Source organism: Cryptomeria japonica, chromosome 4, assembly GCF_030272615.1.
Source record: "Cryptomeria japonica chromosome 4, Sugi_1.0, whole genome shotgun sequence".
NCBI lineage: Eukaryota > Viridiplantae > Streptophyta > Pinopsida > Cupressales > Cupressaceae > Cryptomeria > Cryptomeria japonica.
Window position 1 is genome coordinate 773452380 of NC_081408.1, and position 20270 is coordinate 773472649.

Here is a 20270-nt window from a genome sequence, read left to right on the forward strand (position 1 = left end):
GTTTGATCGTTATAGTCCCCTGTTAGGCAGGGGTCCCATGGGCATGGCTTAAGCTCTATTTTTAAGGAAGAGGCGGTCCCATGCAGGATTTTTTTTTTGGGCTAAAAGATTATTTGGAATTTGCTCCTAAAAAATAGAAGCTCCTACTTTTTAGGCTTCCATTTTTGAGCGAGTGAAAATGGGGTGGGGCTAGAAATTGCCCCACCAACTTAGGAATTTTATTTGCCACTTGGCAATCAAAAAAGAGTTGAGATGAGTCTTGCCAAAATTTTAGAGGGAAAATAGAAAAAATAAATTATTTCATTTTTCATTGCTACTCATGGGACCACTAGCTTTCTTCAATTTAAGAGCTTAATTTTTTAAGCAAAACTATACTAATTCCCCTCTTGCAACCATCATCAAAAAGCGTACATAGAGGCTAATATACCATGGAAAGCCAAAATCCTCATTGCCCATCAACTCCGCTGTGAAACCGGGTGTTGGAAAAGACCAAAAGAGGCTTGGGAGGAAAGGGTGTACATTTTTGCACTTCAGGTAAAGTTGAGACTGAAAAACACTTCATTTTTTAGTGTGGCGCTTTTAAAGTCAGTAGGGGCAGCTATGAAAACTTCTTGGCAGCTAGCTCGTGGGATAATTTATTCAACAAGGAGTTTGTGGAGATGTTAAGAGCACTCGTCATCGCGCTACACAAGAAAAGAGTTGAAATGGAGAAGTTGGTTTGTGAAGGGGTCTGTCCCATAGACTATATTTAGCCTTGTGAACGTTAAAAGAATTTCTTTCTTTTTCTTTCTATTACAAATTACATGAAACCACTCAGTTTTCAAAGCATCGCTCCATGGGACCCAGCCTTAGTAATTTTTTTGCATTAATTCAATATAAAAATAAAAATAAATAATGCTGCAAATCACGTCCTACCACACAGCCCCAGTGCAATGCTGCTTACGCGTTTTTTAATATTGTAAAACTGCTTTACGGTGTCAGGCTAGAGTTGGAGGCTGGAAAGGAATCGCCATTGTTTGCTTTGTTGCAGCACAAGAAGAGAGCTTGTTTTGAATGGAATATAGCAACACCTGAAGGCTACTACGAGGGTAGAGGCATTGGATACATTTTTTAGGGTTTCCGTGCTCTCGTGTGCAGCATGAGCAAATCAGGGCAGCCCCCAGATCTAAAGAAGTGAGTTGATTTTAACTTAAATCTGTTCGATCAAAAAAAAAAATGTGGGATGGATTCTGAATGTTCATACTCTGTATATGATGATGTACATTTGAAGGGGTAAATAATTATCTAGCCGGAAATTGGTTTTTAGCTTTTAAGGGTTAACGATTTAGATCACAGAGTTTTGCAGTTTATTGTTTAATCACAATGATGTTTATTGTCCATGGCTTAAAACCAGGGGTTTTAGGGTTTTGGGCTAGTAAGCTAGAGTTTTATGGTCGTCTTTGGGCGGCTTGTTTTGGTTTGCTCTTTGGAATGCGAACTGACTTTGGCATTGTTTGGTTTTCAGGTACATGGACAAAAAGCTTAACAGTGAGTTTGCATGATTCTTGATCTCCGATTTTGTTGGTGAATTAGTTTTAGTGTTTTTTCATTTATTTCTTTAAGATACATGAACACAATTGAACCCAAGGATATGTCCTGCTAACTAGTTTGCAAAGAGGGCTTAAGCGTCTTTGAAAGATCTCCATCATCTTTAACAACATTTATTATGTTTGTTTTCAAAGTGCTCTTATGGCGTGTGCTTATATAAATATCTTTCAGTTACTTAGAATCTGGATTTCTTTAATCACAGAATTTTAGAGTAGTCTCCAGCAAATAGAAAATAATAAAAGCGACGATCAAAATGGGTTATTTAAGTTGATTTAATTTAGAGGAGTATGTATTAGATTTTCATTTGAGAGTTGTTTAATCATTGTAGATGGGCTCTAAATGAAGGTTTTTTGGTCTCTTTTGTCCGTGGACCACGCCATTTCGCTTTCCATTGCAGATTGGCAAGCATTTGCCGTCACTCACATGGCATGTCTACTTACAAGCCATTGAGAATTACTATTTTCTATTAGGTTTTGTTGCCTCTAATTCGTATAAACTATTGCTAACTTTTGTCTTTCTTGATCCTATATATGCGCTTTACCCTTCAATATATTTACAAATTAGTCACCTAATTGTAAGATACCTGGCTGAAATTTTGGGCATCTATATCTCATGGTTCTGGAAGATTTGGATCGTCTCCAAAAGATAAAATTATTCAAAGTTTCACCCAGTTAAACTTTATACTTAAAATTGTGATGCCTTAGTTTCCAACATTTGTGACACGAGGAAAACCAGAATGAAAGAGAGAATCCAAACAAGAATTACCCTAGGAATTACCAAATTGTCAAAGGTCCAGAAGTCCAGGACCATGTCTTTACATCTCCACTTTTACCTGGCACGATTTGCAATTCTGTTGCTCAAATTGATCACCCATTAACAGTGTAGGATTTCTTCAGGACTTTTACGATGCTTGAGTAGTTTTCCTTGCTTAGAAAACTCACTAAAACAACATTACTTCACTCAGCCGATAATTCAAATTACAACTTTTTGATTATGAATCACATGACTTTAAATAGTGTATTTAATAGTTAGACGAGTATTGGAATTGCACAAAAACTGTAAATCTTAATGCTATGGTCCCATATTGCTGTTTATTTAGATTCACTGTTTATATTTGAGTAGCAAAGATGGTATCATGCAACTTTCTTTTGATGAATAGTGTCTATTATATCATTTAAATATAGGGTTACATGTATTCAAAAAAAAAGGTGGGTGGAAATAATCACACCCCTAGAGTCCACATGGGAATACAACCTGGAGCATAAAAGCAATAAAATAGAAAAAAACATAAGCAGCTGTTCGATGGTGAGAGATGAAGCGGATGGAGGGGGAGGAGGATCCCTGTTATCAGGCATGCCCCATACATCAATGGGTTTTGGATGGTGAGAGCTGAAACGGATGGAGGAGGAGGAGGATCCCTGTTATCAGGCATGCCCCATACACCAATGGGGTTTGAAGTGACAATTGGTGAGTCCCAACCATCATTATCGTTGTTAACATTTTCATCTTGAGTTACATCAGTAGTCACACAAGTAGGAGATATGGAAAGAGCTAGTTGAGGAAATTTGTTGGAATTAGGCCAGCCTATAAGCCCAACAAGGTGGAGGAGAGGCAGCACAATGAGAGGTAGGTTGCAACTAGCCCCCCTGTGCACAATCCCTTCTAGCTGGATGAGGGGATGCTTGAGAATGGGCCCAATGGGCCTCTCGAGTGGCACGAGTAGGATGATTATTCCCACGACGTTACTCTGAAGAAGAAATGGTAGTTGGAGGCACCTTGGCAACACATCAGGGGCATTGCTCCAATGATCCAATAAATTTTTAATGCGGGTTACCTCAAGTGCAACATTATTAGCTTGCACTTGAATCCGCAATGAAACATCAAAACAAATCATTGCTTATAGTAAAGCTAAAAATGATAATCAAAAGAACAGCCAGAAAAAAACAGTAGAATTTCTATTTTTTCACATGCTAAAAAGAATCTCAATCTTGAAAGCATGCCAAATATGAGTATACTTGAAGGGGATGCAAGCCTAGTCCTCAAATAACACCATATGTCAAGGGAAAGGTTCAAGCCTAAAAGGCTTAAAACAATCGTGAATCCTAGTCCAAACATCCTAAGCTTTGGTACAAAACTAGAAAAGATGTTTGAGAGCCTCTTGATGCCCACTAAAAGGATAAAAGATTTGAAATACCGAAATGGGTAAATTTGGAATCAATGGGGAGGCCTTGGAAGAGAATGCTCAAGACAAAGTGAGCCAACTTTAGCTCAAGAACAATTGAACAAATAGTTTGAAACTTGCTTTGCCAAACTGAAAAAGAAGATTGCAAATGCCATCGTTGTTTCAAAGTAGGCACCATGGGGAGATAGTCACAAATAGTCTTTGGAAGGCTTATAATTCCAAAAAGCAATATCGGGATACCACTTCTAATACTTCCACCAAGGTGGGCAAGATCAAACACCAATTTTGTGAATAGTGTCAATTGAGATGGTTGACATAACCACCAGAAAATTTAATTCTTATTGGAAAGATGAAATTCAATCTTAGGTTAATTCTAGGATAAGAGATTCTTGGTAACCTTAGAAAAGATAGTAGGAAGGGAATTAACCCCCTCTTTGAAAAACTGAAGAGCATGAACCTATGAAGCCTTAGCAAGAGGGACATTTCGACACTATGAAATAAGAGACCACCAAATATTTTGGTGATTGATAGAGAGATCGTTATGAAAGACAAAGCTATTCTAGAGAATCCATGGCTTAATAACTTCCTAGGCATACCAAATAATTTTTTATCACAAAGGTTCCTTAAACTTGAAAAACCTCTTTCATAATAAGAAGGGTATCTAGACCAATCCCTTTCCAAGTTGATCTCCTAGTAGGGTGGCCAGAAGAAAAACGATGTCTTACCAAAATTATCCAAGCCTCATTCCCCTTCAAGGCATGAATGATCTATTTGGTGCATAAAGTCAAATCTTGTCATTCAGTGGAAATTAATCCCAGCCCACTTGAATCATGAGGGGGACACTAATGCTCCCAAGACATCCAATGGAAACCACAATGATTCGTAGAAGAGGACCAAAAGGAAATCTTGAAGAAGCTTTTCTAATTTCAAATAGGAGGCTTTATGGGGCATCTAGCAGAGAGAATAATAAACATGAGTGGCAGCAAGAATTTTTGAGTAGATCTGAAACTTCCTAATTGTAGATAAAGTTTTAGTAACCCAATAAGGCAATCTTTTCTCAATTCAAGCTACCACAATTTGTCATTCTTGAAAAGAAAAAGGTGTTATTCACCATGTTTAATTCATTTTCACCCATACAAATTAAGCCAAGGAGGCAGAAGGATTGTCTGTAGCATCAAGACTTTTGCCAGTGAATAGTTGAGCCTAAAGCTTTGCAAAAAACATCCAAACACTGAAGAGAATGGTTAATTGATGAGGAGGTAGAGAGAAGTTAGTCTCCTTTTGAGGTTGGTGGGCTTTTGTTCTCAATGTGTTTCCCAAATCAATCCCTAGGCACAAATGGGATTCTTCTAAACCTTTCTCCTATCTCCTCCTCTCTATTCAACACTGCTTGCACCCTATTGAATTGGACATCACTCCTCCTTACCTTCCATGCTAAGGCATTCAAATCTGAAATGAGGTCCTCTTGTGTGTCACCAAAAATGAACAAGTTTGGTTGTCCAATTGGCTGAATCTCCTCTCTTCCAGGAATGGGCAACTGTTGGAGAACCATGGTTTATCAAATCTTGTTTGCACCTTTAAGGAATTCAATCATATTAAAGTGTTGATTGAGCATCTGGACAGGTCTGCAAGGTATGATGACTGTCCTTCACTTTTCAAGAATGGAAATTTCTAAGTTGGATACAAGGAGTGTTGAAATACTCAAGGCAACTTCTAGGTTCAAAGGGTCATCTTGAACAAATGACTTAGTGCAACGCTATGGAGCATGTAGTAGGGTGTCTCAGGTCTCAACTCACCAGTTTTGATGGTTTGAAACAATCATTTGCTTCTCCTTCCTTACCGATTTCATGAAATTGTCAAAATTGCTCCAAAAAGGCTACTAGAATTAGCCCTAGTTTTTGATGAAATTTGTTCACCCTGCTCAACCTACTAAACTTCATGACAAACCCTTGGAGATGTGGTCATTTGATGATGAGAGCTCAAGGATTTTTGCGATGGCAAGTACTGTACGGACTGTTCGAGGACTGTCCCACAAAATATGCAATTTTCAAGGGTTTTTGAGGTTTCTAGTGAGGGTTTGCAATTTACAAGTCTTTCTCATGATAGTAGACCAATTTAAATGCTCCAAACCTTGCTACAACATATACCAAACACTTTCAAGGATTCAAACCTCATCTACTAATATTGTCATTTTGTCAAATAAATGCCATACTGCTGCAGAAATAACAGTCTGAATGACTGGGACAGCAATGTACTTAAGGTTTTGCACACATTTTCCGCCTTAATAAACCAAATACAATGAAGGTATATCAAATATAGATGCAATCATGATCTGACAGAAGTTGGAACATCCTGCAAAGCAAATAGGAAAGGAATTTTGATGACTGTTACTCATTCAACCACCATCACTGCACTTTGACAGTCTTAACACAGTTGTAACTTTATTCCTTTGTTTTGATTGGCTTCTTCACTCTGTCCCTGGCCTGCAAACAGGTGTTAATGGCATGATAAAATAATGCACATAACCTCTCCAAAGAGCTTGTAAGTTTGAACATTCAAAAGGATGCCACAAAGTATGACAACATTATATGACTGTGACAAAGAGTACACTGTTTTAGGATCCTTATTTAGGTCCTTTACAATCAATTTGTGTAACTTGTCATCTCAACATTGAAACCACTTGCAAATACATTCCATGATGCATGACAAAACGAATCCATCATTCCATATTGTCGTCTATGAAGGTTGGCAATGAGATTTTAATAATGAAAATAGTGACACACTGTCTTACAGCCTGTTTACACCTTTTTTTCCTGCATCCACCCAAGTCATGAGAGAGACAAGGATGGTAAAATACGATTAAGACTCTTGCCAACTTGATTCTTCTTCAACATATCAAAGTACAGTGCTATGAACAGCAAAGTACCATTCACACAACATTAAGAATACCCAAGCCAAGTTGCTCACTTTACACACTTGCCATGGGTTTACAAACACTTGTGCATTGCTAGGAAAGGAAAATAAATGTATGGTACAGTATGTACAGAGGATCCAACAAATTTCCCCAAAGCCATGGATGAAGAGACTTTGAAGAAATCAGTTGGACCATGAATGATCTTCCATTGGAACCACAAAACAATGCCTTTCTCAAGAACACTTCAAATAAAACTTGTTCCAATCATTACTAAAACATCAAAGGAGATCACATCAACCAAAAACAGGAGCAGTATGGACTCATGGAGCCATGGTACGGACTGTACTCTAAAAAGTGCAGAAAACTAGTTAAAAACTCACAGAAAATAAGAGCAAAACAAGTATTTTTCTTATTTTTTCAATGTAAAACTGCTCATACAATGATTGGAACATGGTTTTTATACATGTGCCAACTTGTTGAAGCCTTTGTATGGACAGGTATAGGCTGGAACTAACCAAAACCACCAAAAGTCATTTTTTTGACAGCTTTTTGAGAGCTTTTTGACAACTTTTGACAACTTTTGTTCCTCAAAAAGTTGTATTTTGACTCCCGGTGACTTGGCACTCAAACCAATGACTCAACATCATTAGAAACACTAAATAAACATGCTCCAATGCCTTTCAAGGCTTTACAACATCAAAAATTCAAAAATGCTCATTTGGACCCAAAATTGACAATTTTTGGCCCACTGAGAAAAAAAAAACAAAATCTTGGAAACTCTTAACACAAATGAGTTCCAAACCTTATTACACCACAAAACAAACCTATTAAACCTACTAGAAGCATAAAATAAACACACATGCTTAATTTGCAACAAAATGCTATACCTGCTGTGATTTGAGCATTCAGGTGCTCAGGTGCTCCTGCACCATTAATATTACTTTTCTTCCCTAGGAGAGAAAAAAATTATTAGCCATTTGACCATTAACAAATTGAGTTGTAGAATTGGGTAAAGAAATACCTATAACCAGACCTTGAGCAATGAAATGGGCAAGGAGGTACCCAAATCTTTAGTAACCAACACAAGCAAAGCTGGAGTTATCGGGTATCCTTGGTGAATAGACTTGAAGAGGCCAAAACCATTAGATTGTTGACTACTAATGGAGAGAAAAGCTAAAGCATCAACAAATAACATGAAAATAGATTGAACAAATCAACAATCGAATCTCAAAGCTTCAAGTATAGCCAAGATAAAAGGCCACTCAATATAGTCATAGGCCCTAGAAAAATTAATGTTGATGAAAATAGCTTGTTGATGAGATCGTCAGGACCATTCCATACCTTCTAACACAACAGTGATATTATCTATAATAAATCTGGATTAAATGAAACTAGTTTGCTTAGGATGCACAATTTGAGGAAGGAGATGACTAAGCTTCAATGCGAGCGGTTTGGCAATGATTTTATAGGAAACATTAAGCAAAGTAATTGGCCTCTAATATACAAATGTCCTATAGATCACCAAATTTGGGTATGAATTTTATATTTCTTTTATTAATAACCTTTTCCAAAGAATTAGAATGATAAGCTTTAAGATAGACTTTATATAGGTCCTCCACAACATAGTTCCATAGAGTTTTATATAATTCACAAGGAAAACCATAACGGTTGAGGGCCTTGTCAAACTTTATCATGAACACAGCTTCTTGAAGATCAACAATGGAGAGCAATTGGTCACATAAGACTCACTAAGGGAAGGAAAGCGACAAGGAACAAACTTGAGTTGCTCTTGCAAAGCATGATAACATTTAGGAGAATTTTCTTGAGCTTTAAAGTTTTTCCCATAATGCTTGACAAAGAAATGGAGAATATTTGGGAATTTCTTGAGAAGATGTTGACCATTTCTAATTTTCCTGATATTTGAGTAGAATGATGACTTTGAAGAGCCTGCAAAAACTGTTTAGAAGCTTGATCTTCCACTTTCAGCAAATGCAATCTTGCTTTCATTTGTGCACTTCTAGCGGAAAGATTGCTAGAATTTGCTTCTCATAGTGGAGCTCTATCACTCACACATGTAAAGCAACTAAGAGGTACATTTGTTGGCCCTATTCACTAGGCAATCCACCCAATCTGTTGAGTAAGCCCAGCCTCCAAATTCTACACTTGACAAATGTGTGCCAATGTGGATTGATGAGTTGGAATAGTAAAATAAAGAATTGACAGCCTTGGGAACATTAATTTGCCTATTCAATATTGAATCTAATGGGACAATGGTCAGATAACGTAAAATATGGTAGGGGTTCAACTAGAAGAGGAAAATAGTTGGCAAAGAAAAGGACTATGTAGAAATTATAGCACGATCAAGGCATTTAAATACTCTTTCAAGTCTAGCCCTCAAGTTGTTCCACATAAATAAATATGTGATTTTGATAATGGCCCATATTAAAGTTTCCACACAAGCAACAAATTGGTGATCCATTCTATAAAAGAGATCTTTTCATAACATCATTGGAAGCAAAAATATTGGGAATACCAAAAGAATGATTTTCAACATCAAAGAGGGTCCACATCACCTGGTTGGTGGGGTCACAACCTTGATCAACTACACGCTGAAGCCAATTAGGAGAGAGAAAAGTAATGGCCCCTCCACGAATTGCGATAAGAATATTAATTGGCTAGCAAAATAACATGACAAGCTGGAGAAAAAGTAGAAATTTTGAATTGTGACCTCCTGTAAACAAAGGATATCCAAAGTTGGAAATTTTTGTCTAGCATCTCTTACTACATACTTCTTGGAGAGGTCATTGAGACCTTGAACATTCCAAGAGAATTCATTGATGAGCATTAAGAGGCATATCATTGTTATCTAACTCTTCAAGAGTAGAATAGCGATTATGCAAGAATTCATCTAAGGGAGAACTGCCTGATTGGATGTTAGGGATTGGCATCCTTTTTCTGCAGCACATTTTCCTTCCTTTAGATGCTTCGGTGGATTGGGAGAATGATGTTGACAAATAGGAGAATGAACAATAGTCTCTAACTATGAAGAAATAGTAGATGTTGACTATGGCATCTTGAAAAATTTGGGCCAAGTAGAAGGCTCACCATTAGAGGGAGCTACCTCATTCCCTTTCTGTGTAGTTTGAAACCATCCTAGTTTGCACCTTAGTAGCTAGATGACCAGTATTAATTAAGGGTCTTGTTTGAGGACATCCAGATACAATGTTTTTATTTTTGTGGTTATCAACTAGTGTCCACCGTTCAATCATTTTTTGAAGGGGCAGTCTCAACTGGCTCGGAAGTGAGCTTAGTAATGAGGAGAAACCAAAGGACAATCCTTAATCTTATGGTGAAAGGATTGACACCTCAAGAAAGTGTTTGGCAGATTAAGGTAAAACACACGTTGAGTGTGACAGAGATGGCCAATTGTATACCACAAACTCTTTCAGGTCCTTGGAGAGATGAATCTCGACACAAGCACACTTTTGTGGGAAAGCCAAATGAAAGTTATTAGGTTCAACATAGATGATCTTGCCAAGAGAGTGGCAATAGTGGTCAAAATACTCCAACAAGATAAAGGCAACCTTGGGAACTCAAATCTGTTTTTGATATGAAATGGAAGTCACGCATCCAATGTGAAAATCCAAGAGAGATGCTCAGATGTACCATGGACCATGTTTAAGGATAGCCTTTGCATGGATAGCCTCAACAAAGTGGAAAATAAAATAAAAAACCTTTGTAAGGTTTTGAACAGCATCACATAGATCCCATGAGGGATCCAATGCTTGCTAACCCATTCTTTGAATATGGTTTTTAGGGGAGTTCTCCCCACCAAATATTCTATTGAGTAAAATGTTCTAAGTTTCTAGCCACTTGCGTGCATTGTCAAATTTAGGGATAGGTAAAACCACATTCATAGGAGGATTGAAAGGCTTACGTTGCGAGATACCTTTGGCGTGAACCTCCATTGATGCTTGTTTGGGGGAGCCATGATCTGGAGCCACCAAATCGCAATGCCAGCAGAAATTGTTGGGTTGATACAATTTGGGGCTCTATAAAAGGTTACTTAGAAAAAGCTGCAATAAATGTGGGAAATTAATCAGTATCTTGTGCCAAAGGTGTAGATTGACGAAGGATGGAAACAAGTCTCAAAAAAATACATTTATCTTAGTCAAGCACGTGCCCTTCCCAAGTTCCCTCCCTTTGTGCAAGCTTTAAATTAAGTTGAAAGAATAATTTAGAATCTTCCCCTATTATGGTAGAGCTGTTACATTTTAGGGATTCAAATTATACTGTGGAAATGTAGGGGGGCTGAAATTTTGCATCCGTGGATAATAAAAAATATTACGCATGGCTGCATATATCTTGTTAACTGTTTTTTTTTCATTTCTTTCCAAATTTGAACTACTGAATTTTCTTTATCGATAAAATGTTTTGTTTTTTTCCAAAATTTATACAGTAAAAAATTTACAATTTAAAATAGCTGCTTAAAATAAGTAGAAAAATATGAGAACATGGGACCACTAGCTCCACAAGATACTTCTTAAAAATTTGTGCAGTGACCACTAAACAAATTAAGCTAAATAATTGCATGGAATTGTGAAATAGCAGAACAAACCCATTAACCATTTAAGCTCAACCCCTTTGAATATATATTTTACTGCTTCTTGCTATAGCTAAAAGTGAATCTTCTTTGATCCTTGTTGCATTTGCTTGGTCTCTTGGTCTATTAGTATGGTCTTTTTCTACATTCAGTCAAACTTTGAATTGACAGACTTATAAGCATTTCTCCATATGTGAGGATGTGCCCACCGATGATGAACACGATTATTAGAATATTAAACAACTACTGTTAGGCAGTTGTTCCTTTATCTAAAATATTTATCATGTTCTTGACTCGGTAAAACTGAATGCAAACCGCACGGTGGTTGGTACTTTGCGAGGATTTGACCAGTTCATGAATCTGGTCCTGGATGGTACTGTTGAAATAAACGGAAATGAAAGGAATGAGATTGGCATGGTGGTAGGTGTCAATCCAAATTTATCTTGGACCTTTTTTGATTATCATAAGATTTTCATACCATTAATTGTAGTCTGATTGATTACCATAATTTTCTTTTGCAGGTAATTAGAGGCAATAGTATTGTGATGATTGAAGCTTCGGAACCAGTCAACAGGGGCTAATGTTATTGCGATGACACACCTTTGTAATTGATGGATGTAGCCACATATAACTTCTTTATTCGGCTATTCTAACTGGTTAAAATGGTATAATGAATTGGTTTTAAGCATAGAAGTCTTTTTGGGGTTTTCTTATTATGATTAATGACATGAAAGCCTCGCAAAAGACGAAAGATGATGTTTGAAGATTTATCTTTTTCTACATGCCCTTTAAGAGCTTGAAGTTGAGTGAATATATATGTACATACATTTGCAGATAGCAAGTGTGAAAGGATCTATTTAATTCTTTTTTGTAGTGAATTGTTTCAGATATCATTGACACCCTATTGTCTCTCAAAAGTAGCAAGGACTGTTAAGGTTGCAATGTTTGTAAATATTTCTTTTCGGGATTTCAGTTTTTAAATGTTAGACAGCTTAGTTTTCATTATAACATATGGATCTAATGTCTGTTATGATTACATAATATGGCTGGCAAAAATTTTTCCGGGCATGGATATTTTTCATCTATCATTTTGATGTTGTGTTTGAATGTAATCCGTGTCCATTTTTGGATGTTCTTGGTGCTTTTTTCATGAGGCTTCGTTACCATTCAAGTTTTTCTTAAGCTATTTTTTCCCTCCTTTTCTTTAGTGGGCCTGACAGGAGTGAAAGCAAAATTTGACAGGGTAGACAGAATTAAGCGGGAGGGGTAGGGTATCCATGTCCTTTATCATCGTAGCACATACGTGGCCTCTGTACACGGAATACAATGTGGTCTCCCTTGAACTACCCTTTGGGTGCATGCTTGTGGGAGTTAAAACAGATTTTCTTAATTTATTTCAGCCAAACCATGACCTGCTCAAACTTTTTTATCGTCTGTTATTGTTTCTTGTTTGTAAGGTGTTCTTATATATGGTAGCAATTCATGCATTTTTGAGGGTCTGAAATTCATTACACAAGATTACATATATTTGCCTAGTAAGTAAAATCTGAAAGGGCTCTTAGAAGTGTCTAGGAGATGAAATATTACCCAATTTGTATATACCTGGCAAAATTTGGAAGGGCTCTCAAAAGTTCCTAGGAAATGAAATAGCGTTCAAGTTGTGTATCTCTATGGTTTGTTGTTTTCTTGTCTGGTGTCTCACCTTTACTAATTGCTAGATGAATGCTAGTCTCTATGGCGTCCTATATATTTAAATTCAGCTGCAGTAAACCCTTACGTTGGTAGGAAAATCAGATCAATTTATCGGCTAATTTCATTGCTTCTTGGCAGGGTAGTGTCGTGTCATCGAAGCTTGAGATGGATTCCATACACAATAAAATTTTAATGGGGCTTGAAACTATTGGTTTCCCAATAGCTTGGAATTGAAGATTCGAAAAATGAAGTTGGTCTTAATTAATTTCCTTGTTTGCAGGCAGGCAAGATTGTATAACCATGTCTACGGCTATATTTTCCACAGAACAACTTATTTGGACCTAATCATCAAGTTATATTCTCTATGGATTATATAAATAGGTTAGAAATATGTTTATGATTTTCAAGATTAGGACATTTATATCAGGAATAAGTTGTACAGTTTTTAGTCAAATTCATTGATCTATATTTGGAGTAGTGGTTCACATAAGCTCATTTTCCCTAAGAGCGAATGGTTCACTGAGCACTCAATGCATTTAGGTGATGTTTGCAAGGTTAAAGCATTTGGCCTTCTTGGGGGCCATCCATTTTAATGCTACTCCATACCATGGAGTTTCTTCCAAGATCAAGCACACTTAGCTTGCTACTTCATTTGCAGAACTTTTAGTAAGTGTTGTTCCTTCTAAGGCATTCATTATAGAGTCCTTTTAGTTCATCCATTGATAAATAGAAGTTCTTTAAAAAAATAAAAATTAATATGTTAAATTATGATATTTATTTCAGGATAAAGTTGCATAATTTTCAAGTTAAATTCATTGTTCTATATTTTATTATTGGTGATTGAAAGGTGAAGCATTCTTGAGTTGTAGTGGTGCAAAGATGAGTGGCATCTTGAGAAACCTTGATGGTTCAGCTTTGTGAGTATCAATTACATGCGATGAGTGCTAAGTGAACAGCTGCTTGTCATGAGAGATGGGTTCATTTGTACTATTACACATGAAATATGAGTCAATGAGTTTGACTAAAAAAATACATTCTTGAATCTTGATTTAAATATCATAATTTGACACAAATGTGGAAAATACCTTTAATTCTTTCAATAGATGAGTTACAGGGAACAAAACATTTGTTTGAAGGTTTTGCAAGGTGGTAGGAAGTTAAGTGGGTTTGATCTTGGGGGAAACTCCATGGTTAAACAAGCTTGAGTCGACTAGGGTGGATGGATGGTGTCTTGGGAAGTCCCTTTGTGAGCATCACTTAAATACAATGCTTGCTAAGTGGATTCATTCTCATGAGAGATATATTTGTGTGAATAGATACTCATGAAATATGGGTCAATGAGTATGGAGGAAACAATGGACCACTTGTTGGGTTGTCCCTTCTCATAGAGTGTCGGATATGGCTATGCACAAAACTTGGATGTGTGAATTCTCTATCGAATGATATACTAAGTTTGTTTAGATCATGGCCAATGTTGAAAAGGATAACAACTTATATCTTTGGATTATCAACCCCTCCATTTTGATATGGGAAATCTAGGAAAAAAGGAACAAAATAAATTTATCAAGTTAAGGAAATGAGCTTGAATTCCTTCCTAAATAAAGTGGAGGTAGCAATGGTTGAATAGGTAAACAATAGATTGTGGGAGAAAAATCTCCATTATGGATGCTTGCATGAGAAAAAAATGGTTTGGTTAGGGGATTCCTTTGGTAGTGGGGCTCAAGGGTTCAAAATCATATTATAAGTTGAGAGAGTAGGCTGAGTGGATGGTGTCCCAATTGGGTTGACCTAAGTTAAATTTTGATGGCACATGAAGGGGCAATCCTAGGGTATCTGGAGCAAGGTGTCGGTAGAAATCGGGAAGGGTCAACTATTTGTAGTGTTGCAAAACTCCTCCCGAGGGGTTCTAACAATGAAGCAAAGTTTTGGGTCCTTATTTTGAGTTTGTGTTAAGTGCAAATAGTTAAATTTGGAAAAGGTGGAAGTTGAGAGGAACTCTTCTATCATCACCAACACATTAAGGAGGGGCCACACTCCAAATTGGATACTTAAAGCTCTTTTGGAAGTTACTTTGGAGATTTATGGAAACTTCACTCTTTTCTCGAGCAATCATGTCTTTAGAGAAGCAAACAAGGAGGCAAATTGTTTAGCCAAAGCAGTTGTAGATGGGGTGGATAAATATGCCATGGCAGAGGAGAGTGGGTTATTAGGGCTGAGCTAGAAGGATGAAGCTATATTGGGGCTTGTCTTTCAAACTACAAGCATTTAAGGTCAACACATGCTCTAGTCTCAATGTTTATCCAAAGGAGGCTGCATTAATTACATTTAGGTGATGTTCATAAAGATGAAGCATTCTATTTTGAGTTGGAGAGGTACTAAGATGGGTGACATCTTAAGAACCCTTGATGCTTCACCCTTGTGAGCATCAATTATATGCAATGAGTGCTAAGTGAACTACTTGTTGTCTCGAGAGATAGGTTCATATGTATTGTTACACATGAAAGAGTCAATGAGTTTGACTAAAAAACTACACACTTGAATCTTGATTTAAATATCACAATTTGACAAAATGTGGAAAATACCTTTTATTTGTCCATAGACGAGCTAAAGAGAATGCTGAATGGTTAATTAGGCATAACATTTGTTGAAGGTTTTGCAAAGGTGGCAACAAGCCAACTGGGTTTGATCTTGGGGGGTAAATCCATGGTTGTTAAACAAGCTTGAGTCTACTAGGATGGATGGTGTCTTGGGAAGTCCCTTTGTGAGCATCATCTAAATACAATGAGTGCTAAGTGGATTTATTCTCATGAGAGATAGATTTGTGTGAATAGATACTCATGAAATATGGGTCATGAGTAGTGAGGAAACAATGGACCACTTGTTGGCGTGTCCCTTCTCATAGGAGTGTTGAATGTGGCTATGCGTGAAACTTGGATATGTGAATGCTCTTTCGAGTGATATACTAAATTTGTTTAGATCATAGCTAATCTTGAAAAAGATGGCTACTTATGTCTTTGGATTATCAACCCCTCCATTTTGATACGAGAAATTTGGAAAGAAAGGAACAAAGTAAATTTATAGGATAAGGAAATGGCCTTGAATTCCTTCTTAAATAAAGTGGAGGCAGTAGTGGTTGAACTGGTAAACAATAGACTATGGGAGAAAAATATTCATTATTCTTCCTTCACAGAATGGGATGCTTGCATGAGAAAAAAATGGATTGGTTTGAGGATTCCTCTAGTAGTGGGGCTTGAGGGTTTAGAATCACATTAGCTAAGAGAGTAGGCTAAGTGGCCGGTGTGCTATGCTCAAATTCACCATTGCTAAATAGGAAATAAGGAAAATCATGAATTCCTTAACTATCTAAGCAATCCAAACATAAACCAATGAAATAATACAATTAAGAAATAGGAATGTAAAATATGTTAATCAAAACTCCCTATTCTATGATGGCATATGACTTCCATTGTTCTTCTCTTCTCTATGGTATGATAGCTCTCAGATATTGCACTGGCAACCTGCAAGTGACACAAAGATTCAAAGTTCGTGATTGTTGAAAATGAAGATTGAATGCTCAATTTATAGATTTTTGGAGAAGATTGGGTGGAACAAAATGATCAAGAGGTGGAACTCAGGTGAGCTCACATGAAAAATGATAGTTGAACTGCTGATTTGGAGGTGAAATAGAATAGATTGAATAGATTAATTAAGTTAACTGATTGAGAAAAACCTAACTGAGGGAAGAAAAAAAAAGATTGGAGGAAATAAAGAGGATGACAAAGAAAAATTTATTTAGAAAAAACTAATTAAAAGATGGAAATAAAGATTGGAGAGATAATGATTTAATTAATTAATTGATTGAATTAATTAATTTAGCATGTGCTTGCACTTTGACTTAGATTTTCAATTTAATCTTTGCATGAGATTTTAATTCAACTAATTGAATTTATTCAATTCAATTTAGTATTTGAATATATTTAGAACTTAACTTTGATTTTCAATTTGGTTTTTGAAATCATGCACATGTATTTAGAAGAAATAATTAGTTAATTAAATAATTTAAAGAAACTATTTAATTATTTTAGAAATGGAATTTAATTAAATAATAAAGATTATTTAAATTAAGGATTAAATCACAATTAATTAAATAACAAATATTTAATTAATATTTAGAAAGGGGTTAATGATTAGATGATTAGAGATAGAAATCGAGAATAGAATTCATTTAAATAATAAAGATTATTTAAATTGGGGAATTAATCAGAATTAATTAAATAATAAATATTTAATTAACATTATAAAATGGTTAAAATGATTAAATGATGAAAGAATAGAAATAGAATAATTAGTAAGATGATAAGGAAATATGGAATTTGGAAGAATAAGATTAATTAACTTAATTAAATAATTAAAGAATCATTTAATTAATTAGACGAATAATTAGTACATGATCAATGAGACATTTTTAGGTGTCTACATTTGGACCTCTTTAAAACAATGTCGAAATGACGTTGTTTCAAAGAAAACGATTTTTTTTGCCCCAGTATGCCTTGGTACCACTGTATAGTGTCAATATGCCCCCTCAGAAAAAGTGGTCAAAAAATTCGAAAATTGAGACCATATTTTTGATATCAGTATAATAAGCAATTGTGTGAAGATTCGTTCAATTTCGAGATCGTTTGAGTAGGCTACAAGTTGTTTGAAGTTGGCGGGAACCATGGGCATCGAGGTGGCAAAAAACCCTAATTTTAATCTATAAATAAAGATTTTAGGTTTTCATTTGCTTATTTGCAATTTGGTAAGTTCTTTGTTTTCTTTGCTAATTTTGTGCTTTCCTTTGAGTATTTGATCATCATGGCTGGCTATAGAGCTCGATTGCACATGTTTGACTGAGTACGTTCATATCAGAGACCTCCTGGGACTGGTGGCATGGTATTTTTCTTATTTTTTGCCTGATTTTATGCATGTTTTTGCTATTTTTCAAAAAACATTTGCAGTGTCCAATTTTTGCATGCGTCACACATTAACCTTTCAATTTTCACGCATTTGCCATTAATGTTATGCATACGTCCTTACTGGTTACGCATAAGCTCATTTCATTACACATTCATGATAAATGTTATGCATAAGCTCATTTCATTACGTATTCATGATAAATGTTACGCATAAGCTGTTATTCTACCGCATTAGAGATAAATATCACACATTAGTTTAAATTATATGTGAATGTTATTTGTCATGCGTTTGATAATTTTTTATGTTCTCGTAATCGGATATCTGATATTCTGAACTTTTTCTCTTTGTAGGAGAACATTGGAGTGCTATACTGCCAACAAAGTAGACCCAGTGGACTTGATCTTCGTGCCGATTTACTTGATGAGGAGATTGAGCATATCAGACAGCTTGGTTTGTACTATGTGTTACACTTGCCAGAGGTTACGACCAACAAGGCAATGATTACAGTGTTGCTAGAGCAGTGGCATTCCGAGACATGTTCTTTCCATCTACCTACTGGTAAGGCATCCATTACCTTAGAGGATGTATGGTGTATACTGTGTATTTCGATTCATTGTGAGAGAGTTGTGTATGACCATGACGATGACATTGCTGGATTGTGTGCACTTTTTGAGTGTGAGATACAGGACTTGTAGATCAGTGGTCGATATGACATTCCTTGGGCCTGTTTAGATTATGATGACATAACTATTGTACTATGCAGTATTGTTGGCGGTTTGTTGATACCTGATAGACGAGGTCACAAATTTCCAGTGGGATGGGGCAGAGTGCTCCATGATATGATTGTTCATCGACGAGTATATGCTTGGGGTCCATGTCTTCTTGCCATGTTGTATTATCAGATGCATGGGATTGTATATCTTGGATATCGGTCTATCAGTTTTGGTGTGACACTGCTCCAGACTTGGGCATGGGATCATATTTCCATTTCGAGGCCTGTTACTCATGTTGATTTGTAGCCTGGTGAGCCTTATGCTTTTAGGTACACAACAGGTATCAGACATAGGGGTTCAGGTAACACCTTGTATTGGAGGCATCAGGTGGACATACTTCAACATTTTATTTGGAGAGCTTACTTAGATTGCCCCGGTTGATCGGATGACATAGTACACCTGCCTTTTTGTCGACAATAGAGGTATCTGATTGGTAGGACTTTTGAGACGTAGCGGATTATAGAGATGTATCTCCCAGGTCGGGTATTGAGACAATTTGGAGAGGTACAGGTGACACCAGTTGTTACTGCTTACTTTGCTCATGTATCTCGTGAGGTATCTGATTGGGGGGTGTGCATACAGTCGCATGTTGCTTCCGTTGAGTTTGATGCTCTTTAGCTGTTACTTTGGGGTTGGGGTAGAGGTGCAACAGATCCAGGGACTACGCCCGAGTATGATACATGGTTTTCTAGACATAGGCCTATTCCACTTACTGATCCTGCTGTTTCTATTACAGCACAACAGATTCGACATCCTAGACAGCGCTTGAGGATAGACATGGGGAGAGAGTCAGAGGAGGAGAGGAGGGTGGAGCTGAGGGAGATGGAGTAGTGGAGGGAGAGGATGAGGTAGGAGACGAGGGAGTTGATGAGGATGTAGACATTGGTGGAGACACCAAGTCTATAAGTAGCGGGGATAGCGATGATTCTTTAAAGTCATCGAGCAACAAGGATGGTGATGATGATGACATGCCGGAGCTGGAGGACATTCCTACTATAGAGGGTGGAGGAGGATAGGTGGGCGATAGGGATGAGGATGATTCGTAGATTCTCAGAGCGTGGATTCAGAGTCTAGAGGAGGAGGTCACTAGATGAGATGTCGAGTGAGAGGCTTACCATGCAGACTACGATGCTTTAGAGGCTAAGAGGGATCGTCTCCAAAGGGAGAGAGATGAGGTAGTTAGGAGAGCTCAGATCACTATGGATGCATATGATCAGCTATTCAGACCAGCGACAGAGGCACGTGACCAGACAGATAGATATTTTGTTGCTGCACAGGAGGCTATTTATTATCGACATGCTTATGAGAGAGCTATCCTTGAGGGTTAGAGAGAGCTTAGTTTTAGTGCCTTTATGGGGAGGAGATTGAGTCGATCTAGTTCTCGACGGACTAGCTGTGGTTGTGTTATGGGACCACCTCGACATCCTGGGGCAGGATCTAGTGGGCAGGACCCACCGGTTGATAGAGGCAGTGTCGGTTGAGACATTTTGATCATGTTATTTGAGCCTTTGGGCTTATTTATTGTATTCATACACATTATCATTTTCGATATATATATATGAT

The 20270-nt window shown here is 36.9% G+C and overlaps 2 protein-coding genes across 4 annotated transcripts; both read left to right on the forward strand.

The window, feature by feature from the left end:
* The first annotated feature begins 879 nt into the window (after positions 1-879).
* On the forward strand, positions 880-12164 carry LOC131066635 (probable small nuclear ribonucleoprotein G). 3 transcript variants are annotated; one of them, XM_059220160.1, is made up of 4 exons: positions 880-1173; positions 1505-1559; positions 11638-11706; positions 11808-12164. In XM_059220160.1, exons 3-4 carry the CDS (start codon positions 11641-11643, stop codon positions 11865-11867), a joined length of 126 nt encoding a protein of 41 aa, XP_059076143.1. In that variant the 5' UTR covers positions 880-1173; positions 1505-1559; positions 11638-11640; the 3' UTR covers positions 11868-12164. The 3 variants fall into 3 exon arrangements, with proteins under 3 accessions (XP_059076143.1, XP_059076142.1, XP_059076141.1); XM_059220159.1 differs by having other exon boundaries at positions 882-1173; positions 1505-1563; XM_059220158.1 differs by having other exon boundaries at positions 891-1173; positions 1505-1527.
* Positions 12165-19172: 7008 nt separating this feature from the next.
* LOC131066604 (uncharacterized) lies at positions 19173-19723 on the forward strand. The gene is made up of 2 exons (XM_058001419.1): positions 19173-19262; positions 19466-19723. The coding sequence occupies exons 1-2, from the start codon at positions 19173-19175 to the stop codon at positions 19721-19723; spliced, it is 348 nt and encodes a 115-aa protein (XP_057857402.1).
* The last annotated feature ends 547 nt before the right edge of the window (positions 19724-20270 follow it).

Excerpts from the sequence above, each read along its gene's own strand:
- LOC131066635 (XM_059220160.1), top strand. The coding sequence starts at position 11,641 with ATGAATCTGGTCCTGGATGGTACTGTTGAAATAAACGGAAATGAAAGG. Across the intron at positions 11,707-11,807 it reads GGAATGAGATTGGCATGGTG|GTAATTAGAGGCAATAGTAT; the intron begins GTAGGTGTCAAT and ends TTTCTTTTGCAG.
- LOC131066604 (XM_058001419.1), top strand. The coding sequence starts at position 19,173 with ATGTATCTCCCAGGTCGGGTATTGAGACAATTTGGAGAGGTACAGGTG. Across the intron at positions 19,263-19,465 it reads TTGCTCATGTATCTCGTGAG|ACAGCGCTTGAGGATAGACA; the intron begins GTATCTGATTGG and ends TCGACATCCTAG.